At 34.9% G+C, this 11,498-nt stretch overlaps 1 protein-coding gene across 1 annotated transcript; it reads left to right on the top strand.

The window, feature by feature from the left end:
• Positions 1-590: 590 nt before the first annotated feature.
• Positions 591-3,525, top strand: LOC110418532 (protein NRT1/ PTR FAMILY 2.10-like). Its single transcript, XM_021431280.2, has 4 exons — positions 591-813; positions 908-1,125; positions 1,211-1,770; positions 2,375-3,525. The coding sequence occupies exons 1-4, from the start codon at positions 723-725 to the stop codon at positions 3,282-3,284; spliced, it is 1,779 nt and encodes a 592-aa protein (XP_021286955.1). The 5' UTR covers positions 591-722; the 3' UTR covers positions 3,285-3,525.
• The last annotated feature ends 7,973 nt before the right edge of the window (positions 3,526-11,498 follow it).

Here is an 11,498-nt window from a genome sequence, read left to right as displayed (position 1 = left end):
CATAACAAAATAATAACTATTTTAATTTATTTCCACCTCATTCTATTTTCACATAATAACTATTCTATTTTATTCTTGCTTATTTCACCAATCAAACTTAACCTAAAATGTTTTGTAACTTTTAGGTGTGAAAAGTAGCAATCTACACCAATACTATTGAACCTCATGATGACCGTCCCTTCCATTAGTGTGGGAAGAATTGAGTTACCTCAAGAGATAAAAAGCAAGCAACATTATGAACATGCACTGTAGGATAAAAACTCCAATTCAATCTCACCCTTTTGGCTTTTTCCCGTTCTTACAAGTTAAAGTGAGAGAAAGGAGGTAACTAAAGCTGACTGAAATAGAAGTCGGTAGCCTAAAAATGAAAAATACTAGAGCTGTGACCGGCCCGATGGTTTCACATTGTGAGCCATCACATCAATCTTTAAACAGCCGCTCGATCGCACCAAATTTGCTCTTATCATTCAAGCTATGAAATGAACAAAAGGAGACTAACTTAGCATTTAATAATTGCGTCCTGCTGTCACTTGGTCAGCATTTACGACTTTAGAGATGAAGTAGCTATAAAAAATCCAACATATCCGGACAGAAATTTCATAAAACGTCTGGCTTACTGAACAAACTCTAGGCCTAGCTTCTTGTACTTGGCTTGCATACATCTTCTGCTCGGCCCTCCAAAGAACTGAAAAGAAGAGAGACTGATTTCTTTGTGGAAAAACATGGAGAAGACTGAGAAGGCTAGTACTGCGACTACTACCGATGAACCGAAGATTAACTATAGAGGAATTAAAGCCATGCCCTTTGTCATAGGTAAGGGAAGGAGAGAGCTTCCTTTTGCATCATCATGATATTTTTTTTCCTTGACCTCTGATTTATCTTTTCTTGATCCATATAACAACTACAGGGAATGAAATTTTTGAGAAGTTGGGGACTACTGGCACCGCAACCAACCTTTTGGTCTATCTCACTACTGTCTTCAACATGAAAAGTATCACTGCTACAAATCTTGTTAACGTTTTCAATGGTACCTGCAGCTTCGCTACCTTGATAGGTGCATTCCTCTCTGATACTTATTTCGGCCGGTACAAGACGTTGGGATTTGCTTCCGTAGCCTCTTTACTGGTACCGATACTTACTATTTAGGCCTTCATGAACTCATACCAAAGGCATCCAATTCTGAAATAATCTTTCCCTTTTTGCCTTGAAGGGAATGCTTCTAGTTACACTAACAGCAGCTGTCTCAAAGTTGCATCCTCCAGCCTGTGACTCCAGTGGAACTGCAGCATGTCCTGGGCCAACACCATGGCAAATGGCTTTTCTGTTGAGTGGTCTAGGACTTTTGGTAGTTGGGGCTGGTGGCATCAGACCATGTAACCTGGCCTTTGGAGCAGACCAATTCAATCCTGAAACAGATTCCGGAAAGAGGGGAACAAGCAGCTTCTTCAATTGGTACTACTTCACCTTCACCTTCGCCATGATGGTATCTTTGACAGTTATCGTCTTCGTGCAAACGGATGTGAGCTGGGCTTGGGGTTTAGGCATTCCTGCGTTTATGATGTTCTTATCATGCGTGATGTTCTTCATTGGTACAAGGATTTATGTGAAAGTGAGGCCCGAAGGTAGTCCAATAACAAGTGTGATTCAAGTCATAGTTGCGGCTGTTCGGAAGAGGCAATTGAAGCAGCCAGAGCAACCATGGGTCTCCCTTTTTAACCATATTCCAAAAAGTTCTATCAACTCCAAGCTTTCTTACTCTGATCAATTAAGGTAAACCAACTTAGCTGCTAATCTGCTAGTTGATGATAATGTTTTTCCTTACTTGGGTTGACTTTTCTTCTTGTCTGGCCTTTATTATTTTGTCAATTACCATTTGAATTTTGCACATCCCCATGTGACATGAGACTTTGCCTGCTGTTGCTTTACTATATGGATTGAAATCTGGCAAGCAGTGGCAACCTTAAAGCTATTACACCAATTTTGTTCTAGGACTTTTATTGATTCACATTTTAGAAGCTTTACCTACTCAGTGGTATGGCTGTCAAACTACCAAAATATGTGGAGAATGTTTAGCATGATATTCTTAACCGCTGATGGTGCAACTTGTCGAGGGTCTTAGGAAGAATAAACTACTTAACTAGGATACAAGAGGAATAAAACAGAGAGAATATCCTTCTGTGATCTAAACAACAATCTTTGCTATAGCCATTGGACAAGTACTTGCTCAGAGACACATTAGCTGACCAACAAAGAATCAAAAAAATTACTTGGGCTTGGGCATAAAAAATGCAATTCAGAGTGACTTGTGTCTGTTAATAGACACAGCATATAATATTACTAAGAGCTAAGTTCTCTGTTTTTTTTGGGTAAACAGGTTCCTAAACAAAGCCGCAATACTGACCCCTGAGGACGAAATCAACTCGGATGGATCAGCAGCCAATCCATGGAAGCTATGCAGTTTGCAGAAGGTAGAGGAAATAAAGTGCGTGATCAGAGTTGTTCCCATATGGGCAGCAGGAATCATATACTACGTGGCCATGGTCCAACAGCAAATATATGTAGTCTTCCAAGCCCTTCAATCTAACAGACTTCTTGGCAATACAGGTTTCAACATTCCTGCTGCATCATATGGCATCTTCATGATGATTGGCCTTACTGTCTGGATACCTATCTACGACCGTATCATTGTTCCCTGGCTCCAAAGGTACACCAAAAAGGAAGGAGGAATCACGCTCCTCCAAAAGATGGGCATTGGCATGGTTCTGGCCATAGTCACCATGCTTTTATCCGCCATCGTTGAGGACAGGAGAAGAGCCTTTGCTCTCAGTAAGCCAATTGGCATAGATTCGAGAAGACGAGCAATTTCTTCCCTGTCAGCGATGTGGTATATTCCTCAGCTGACTTTAATAGGACTTTCCGAGGCATTTACCTTAATTGCCCTAATGGAATTCTACTACAAGCAGTTTCCTGAAAACATGAGAAGTATTGCCGGGTCTTTTACTCATATTGGCTTAGCACTAGCTAATTATCTGAACAGTATCTTGATATCAATAGTTCATAAGATCACGAAAGGGGCTCCAACTGGGGACTGGTTGCCTGAGGACCTTAACAAGGGGAAGTTAGACTACATTTACTACTTGGTTGCCGCATTAGAAGTCCTGAATTTAGGATATTTTATAATGTGTGCCAAGTGGTACAAGTACAAAGAAAGTGTTAGCACTACTACTGAAGTTGGTATGGAAGACTTGCAGATGGGAAAACCTGCTGTTTCAATTCAAACATAAGACCTTGCAATGCTACATAACCTGAAAGAGTTACGTCACACTTGCTCTTGTTTCAACAGTTCCACCAGTACAAGACATGAGAGCTAACTCTCAGCAGTAGGTTCTTTTTTTTTTTTTTTGTGGGTTTAAAACTATGCACTGTTGCATGATACAATTAAAAATTGATATAGAACTGAATCCTTGGAAGAGGGGAGATTATTCAACTTTCCAGCATTTTATAGTATCATTTTCTTATGCTAAAGATGAAGTTAGAAGCTATAGTTGTAGTTGAAACTTTGAGCATTCTTATCTTTTCCAAGATTTTGACGTTGGTGTCTCCTTTAAACCTTTGGATCCTCTACATAAAGAAAATGGAAAAGTGAATTACTCTTTGAATTGAGAACTTTGATAGCCCATATCCAACGACTATGGTATAAGCAAGGAAGGGCTTCTCATAACTATAATGCACATTGAAATATATACGTATCTAGATTCAATGCCTCACAGCCCATTAGTCCATTTCTGTTATATAAAACGGTTCTATATTAAAGTTTGAAGACGGGGATGGTAATCATATTCCGTTCATGTTGTTGCATGTGAAAAGATTCAGATTAAATATATTCATTATTCAACGCATTAATCCTTTTATAGTATAATATTTTAGTATTTGATACTATATTATGTATATTCCGCAAACTCAATCATTGATCCTACAAAGCCAAAACTCAAAAGCCTTTTATTTTAAAAACAAAACTTTTGGCCAAAGTCATCCAAAGAGCAACAGTCCGTGTATTCTTTGAAAAACCAGTCGCAGTCTTCAACCAGGGACAACTTCCTTTCTGCGGGTAACTGCACGTTCTATTATTGAATCTGTGGCAGTTGGAAAACCTATCACCCGGATTTGGCAATGACTCGAATCGTCTTAATTAATTGCACATGCATACATCAAATAGTCATACGTATCATATAACAAAAGATTGGGACCATCTTGGAAAGCTACGTGGCACTCTATTAGCTCCAAAACCTATCTTTTTTTCCTACTCAGGCCCAAAAACGGTGTCATGTTAGCATTTTGTCCAAGGGAGAGTGGAGGGGTGAGAAGAGAGACGAAGGGAGGGGACGTAAATGTGGAGAAACGGAGAATAGTCGGAGAGATTCAGCTTGTTTGAGGTGCTAACCTCGACTGGTCTTCTTTTTTTTATTTCCAATTTTTTAAACAAAATTTTAATAGTGTATCTAATTCGATTTGTTTGAAATTGTTTTTAATAAAATAAACATCGCATTCAACCTCAATCAATGTCCACGAGTTTGGCAAACAAACCCAATAGATTCCAAAAAGCTTTTGTACATAAATCCAATCAACACATTCCATTCATATCAAGGCCTTATAGCCATCATTATATCATTTAATCATTTTAGCAATTATAGTAAACATTAGCCGTCTTACCTTCTTTCTCATAAACAATAACATTAGTTCATAATATAGCCACACATCGGCTAGTTCCTTAAAACATTTAAACCATTCACATAATTGTCGGGCAGTGCAGTGCCCGCATACTCCATTTAGACATAACTTATTATATTGTGGAAGCATAAAACTTGATTATGACCTAACAAAGTGACTCATCAGCATAATAACCTACCAATTGTCAACTTGCGAGTCTGACAGTGACAACACTAAGCCACTTGATCTTCAGTGTCTATTTATTTGCACATACAATTGAAGAGGATGAGTCATACTATTACTCAGTGAATAGGTACATAAATTAGTTGTAAATATGTAAGGATAGTGACAACACATACCTTCTAAGCATGCATATGTAAATTGTAAGCTCATCTATACATAATGGGACAGGTTGGATGTCACTTATCATGAACACTTATCATTCTCATGGTAGTCATACTGCGTTGCTCACATATATACTCATCTATCATGGTTGTTTAACGGCTTCATCTATTGAATGAACTAGCCCATCACACGATCGTCTGTGCATGTGCTTAACATACTTGCCTTATAAATTTTTACATCAAGCATATGTCCTTAAACTCCATGGGCTTGCATTACATCATCTTGCATTATCGTAAACTATGGCTCTTATGTCTAGCCCTTGCATTTACCATATTTCATAATGTAACATTATTCATAATCCCCACATAACATAACATTATTTCACATTTTTTCCCTTTCTATGGCATGCCATTACGCAGTCATAACATCATCATATTATAGAGTGGTCCTCCTTAGACATATCATAGTCATGTGCAGTGGCCACCCAACGGACAACATGCATCATCATATCACGCCCCATTGCCGAAGAAAACAATAAAGTAAATAGTCATCATTCAAAGTATTTTCAACATATGGCATCATGGCAATATAGGCGAAAAACCACTATCCCTGCAAGCATCATACATCATTAATGCTCAATAAGTAGGAATCACAAGCAAGATGTACCACCATCCCTACTTACCACCATCCTTACTAGCAACATAACATCATACACTGGAGGCGGGAATCATAGGCAAGATGAACCACCATTCCTACCGGCAACATACATAGTCATAAAGATATGGACACACTCAACCTCATGTCATACATCGTCCAAAATCATTCACGAAAATATCATATTCATCATTCGTATTCATAATTGTTCATACATAATCTTGTCATCGTCCAAAATATCATCCTTAGATGGATCATACATTACTTCATATCATGATAGCATATAATCTTATCACAAGGCCAAGTTCATAATTTGCATTCTTATGCTTAGCCTAGGTGTAATCTTTTTAGACATTTCACTGGTCTAGACATATCGTTTCTAAATGCATACATCACATGCATATCAAACATAGCATCATTGACTTCTAACATAGGTTCATATTCACATTAACATCGTTTGGCCTAGATTCGGCTCCTCTAGGCATTTCACTTGATTTCATTTGCACATTGCTATTCTTGGCCTAGGCATAATCTCTTTAGGCAATTCACATCATTTATAACATCTCTAGTTTAGGAATACTACCTCTAGACATACATATGATGTACACATAATACATATAATGCATTTTATTCTGGAAGCATATATGACTATTCATCAAACATCTCATAAAAGTGAAAGTGCAAAGATCATTCTAATATTGAGTATGCATGTCACATCGACATTGCCTTGTCGTTGTCTCATCTCTATAGTAGACTCATATTCAGTAATAAGCTAACTATATGTTTCCCAACCAAACATTAAAATTATAGGCTTACCATAAGCCTTTATTGCATAAATGTCATCAACTATGAGTGCTCTTCCCTAAAACGTACACAAATCAAGCATGGTGGCCAATCAATAGAATCGAATCACTCATTCGAGGTAATCTCCCAATGGATGGTGTGACAATAATGGTCATCACCCAAAGTAATCTCCCAACAGGTAGTGTTACAATGAATGTCATCACATAGAGTAATCTTCCGACGAATGGTATCATAGCATAGTCATCACTTGAAGTAATCTCTTGATGGGTGGCATCAAAGCATAGTCATCACCTGGAGTAATCTCTCGATGGGTGGTATTAAAGCATTGTCGTCACCAAGAGTAATCTCTCGATAGGTGGTATTAAAGCATAATCATCACTCGAAGTAATCACCCGATGGGTGGTATCACAAACATTATCATGGGGAAAACGCCACCTAATCCTTAAATTCACATCAATGTGCGAAATTCATCCACAGGACGGAACATATCAAATCTATAAGCCATCATGCCTTTAACTCCACACAGGTGTTCAAGCCATTCAAGCCAATTAATCATAGCTCAATAACCTTATGGGATTCAACAATCCCACCATAATTAAGCTCGTATTTACAAACATCCACTAAGTTTAAATAATGCCTTTCTAATAAGCCATTCATCATATGCGATTATTCCTAAGGACATAACTAATGCATAATGCATTTATATGCATCATCCTCATCAATTATTATGGCCCTAAGGTCTCAAATGCTTAATAGCTCAGCACCAATCTTTGTGAACTTTCACTAATAAGACATACTAAGCACAGGGGTTTTCAATTAAGCTATCTATCATGTAATGTAAATCCCAATACCTATCATGATCATTATTGCCTCGATGATTCATAAATCGTAATGTCATGTCCTTTATTTGACCTCTTTAGCCTTACATACATAACAATTCACGTCAATAATTATTGTCGATTTGGCACATGCAAGTATACATATCGTACAAGTAATATAAACAATAAGTCTAGATTATCGTTCTCATAGGGATTTGCTTCTAAAGTTTCAGTAAGTATTAAAATTTATGACAAATAAATCTTATTTAAGTGACTAAAATTTAGCAAATTAATTAAAACAAGCACTAAATTAACTAACATAAATTAAATATGTTGAGAAAAACAGTAGATTAAAGACCTAAGATTATGGGTTCATTTAACATTTCATCTGATACTAACTTTTCCTATTATTTACATACATTTATGGTTTTATTAACCTAGAATCCAAGGTTATGTACAAGTCTTTGTCGAGATGCTTGCACAAATACCAAATTTAATTAAGTCACTATATGCCTATAGGAATCAATTAAATAAGGTTCATTAAGTTAATGTTCTAATTTGGCTATGTATGACAATTGGTGTATGTCTACCTGAATCGCGAATCAGATCACCTAAGTGACGTGAACATAAACTATTCAAATCTTAATCCAACCTAAAATCTCTCTCTTGAGTCTCAATTAGATTCACAAATCAGTTGATTGTTGGCTAGGCAATTAAAAGCATTAAAAATAAATTTGAATAAGCAAAACTATATCCATTCATAGTAAATAAAAGAGAAACTAATATTCAAACTGCATGTTGAAATCCACCACAATCCTAAAAAAAATAGTTTAGCTAATAATATCTAATAAAAATAATATTTAAAGAAATTTAACCATGAATCCAAAACAAAGAAAATAAAAGAAACAAAAAAGTAGAGAAAGAAACTAATTATAGAAGCTTTGCAATCTTAATTCGCTCTCAATTCTCTTGTTTTCTTGCTTTGTTCTTGGCTCCTTTTCTCTAGAGTAGTTGCTTGTTGCCTCCCTTCTAAATGCTCTCTAAAAAGGCTCTTAAATATGTGCAAGGTGCCCTACTTTCCAATTTTTCATCGAGGGTATATTTTCGGAAATAGAGGTAGCACTGCGCCCATGATTTTCTAGTGTCCTGGTGCTGTGGCTTTCCTTGGTAGCACTGCAATGCTACTTCTTCAGCATTACTACATCATGCTCTCAAGAATTTGTGTGATGCCCCTATACTGCTCAACGCCAAAGCCATGGTTCTTTGGCACTATAGCAATCTTATTTTCAACATTGTGGCCATGAGTTACTCAAGGCTATAGCCTCAATTAGACCTGTCAAAATGGGTCTGGCCCATAGAGCTAGCCCATTTTCTATTAAATATGGGGTGGGCTAGATTAAAAAATTTTGGCCTATATTAGAACCGGGCCTAAATGAGTTAGCCCACCAAATTAGTAGGTTGATGTGGGCTGGGGCAAAGCCAGCCTTATGGGCCAGAAAAAAAATAATTTTAATTAATTTAATAATTTTATATATTTAATTATGTAAAATTAATAATTTAGTTCCCAATAGTATTATTTATTTTATATATTTTAATGTTTTTAATCTTCACTTGTTAAATTAAAAGTTTTAATTTAGATTAAAACTTATTATTCTTTTTCTTTTATGGTAATGAATATTAGATGATAAATTGATAATAATTCAGACTTTGAGACATCATTGCTGTCTAAACAAGATTTAAATATTTTATTTGAGAATGAGGATTGAGGAGGATATAAATGAGTCTTGCAATTTTTATTATTTGGTTATATACTTATGTTTATAAGATAGTAGTTTGTATTAAAGATTTAAACTTTATTATGTAATTTATTTATTTTTTATATTTGGTATAATTTATTTATTTGTAATATATTTTTATTATTCAATTTATGAATTAAATTATAGAATAATTTTATTAATAAATAATTTATCAAGTAAAATTATAAAAATTATTTTTTTTGAAAAAAATAAAAATGGCCTAACACAACCCAACCCATGGGCTAACAAGAGGTGGGCTGGGTTGAGGTTTTAATGGCCCATATAAAAAATGGGCTAGCCCAACCCAACCTATATTTTCTCAATTGGGGTCGGACTGGGCCGGGCCAGCTCATGTTGACAGCTCTAGCCTCAATCCATGCTGCCTTAAGTGCAGAATTGCATATGTCTATCAAATTCGAATATGATTTTCACCTTGATCTGGTCTGAACTGGGTAAAGTGGCAAACATGAAAGTTGTAACCCATTCTCTTATCTTTCCAATGAATAAAAATCACATCAATTGGATTTCTGTAGCTCAGGTTATCTTCAAATTACTGTAATATATACGAGAGACACTTTCACCACACTTATGCTATCATAACTTTTTTTCACCTTGCTCATCATATTCTACACAAAACCATGAGAAAAACTAACAATAATTTTTCCTAAAGTGAATTAAAACAAAGTAAAGTGAAAATAAACTAACACCAACTGATTTAACTATTGAATATGTAATCTAACTTACACTAGAAAAACAACTTAAAAGGTTAAAATCCGATCTTGAACTCAAGGGTTTAGCCACTAAAGTCCTCAAAATGTGCTAAAAATAACTCTATATATTAGAGTTATCACACCCCCAAACTCAAGATTTTGCTAGTCCTCGAGCAAAACAAAGAACTAAATGCAATAACTTAAACATGAAAACATGAAAGCTTTTAACTAGAGTTCAGTTGCACCATTTCATTCATTACGTTCAAAATCCTCAAAATTACTTCACATTCACAAGTCTAATCCATCTATAAATATTATTCAAGTTCATGTATCAATTCAAATGTAAGTTAATCATTGAGTGAAATTTCGTGTGTGTATGCAATCTTTCACTTAAAACATTGTACAATCTGAATAAATTTATATTCATACAAAATTCAAATAAGTAATTAAATTCCATAAGTTTACTTTTCATCTTTCTCTCCACCAATATAAGCTAATACTAAATCAAGAATCAATAGGACTTTAATTAGCTTGCAATGCATGGCTAGGGTTAAGGTTGAATATGGGATAATGTATAGCTCAAATTCACCCTAAGCTCATAGTCAATCTAAGACCCATTAAGAGCTTTATTTTCCTTCACCTAGTATACCCTTTTCATCAAGACTTTTCTTTTGTTCATCACTTCATCTTTTTTTTTTCTTCTTTCTTTCCCTTTTTTCTTTTTCTTAATTTCACACCGTTAAACTATTTCTTTTATTAGGTAGTGAAATGAATATAATCATATTTTAAACTTGTCTTCATTTATCATTTTGGCTACCTTTTTCCCTATGTAGCTCATAACACATCCTAAATTGACTTATGCACATATAAATGGGGGGATGCAATAATGGTTGAAAACATTAATATAAGGATCTAGACTAAAAATTAAGTGTTCAAACAAAGAAAAGGTGTCATTAAGCTCAAAGGGGAAAACTAAGGAATTTATATAAAGGAAGACTACAAAAGGCTCAATCGGTCTAAAAATGGCCTAAATCATTTCCTTAACTAAGTGTAGCCTAGAATTTCACCTCGACAGAGAATCAAACAAATTCTAGAACTTAATACATAATTCAAACTTTTCACATTAACAAAAACCTTTTCTAAATTTGTACAATGAATCTAAGCAATAAACATGGTGCTCAAAATGTAGAAATTTCATCTTAATGATAAAGCTTAGCATAAGAATTTACATAACACTCAAACAATATTCACATATTTCAAAGAATCAAAATAAAAATGAAACTCTATTCTCATCATTGGATAGGCAAATTAAACAAAAATGGCACAATGAAATCTAGTTCAAGTTTTTAAAACATGTATAAAAATAAAAAAATTAAATAAATTAACTAACCTAAAATATCATAAAAACTAATAACAATAAAACTCTCCCCCAAACTTAAATTGCAGATTGTCTTCAATGTGAAAAGCTAAAAAGAATAAGAAAAAGGAACTTCCCTATCAATGGTGATAGTGCATTGAAAGCTTAAATTTTTTTTCCCTTATCTTTATGCTTTCCAATCCTATAAACCCAACAAACAAGTTGGAGAAAGGTTATAACTATTTATTTAAATAGAAAAACAAAACTAACTAAAATAACAACTTAACCTAAAAAGATATAATTTGGG

Source organism: Theobroma umbraticum, unplaced genomic scaffold (assembly GCF_002168275.2).
Source record: "Theobroma umbraticum cultivar Fairchild unplaced genomic scaffold, ASM216827v3 scaffold_50.0, whole genome shotgun sequence".
NCBI lineage: Eukaryota > Viridiplantae > Streptophyta > Magnoliopsida > Malvales > Malvaceae > Theobroma > Theobroma umbraticum.
Note: the sequence above shows the minus strand (reverse complement) of the source record. Positions and strands in the feature narration are given on the sequence as shown.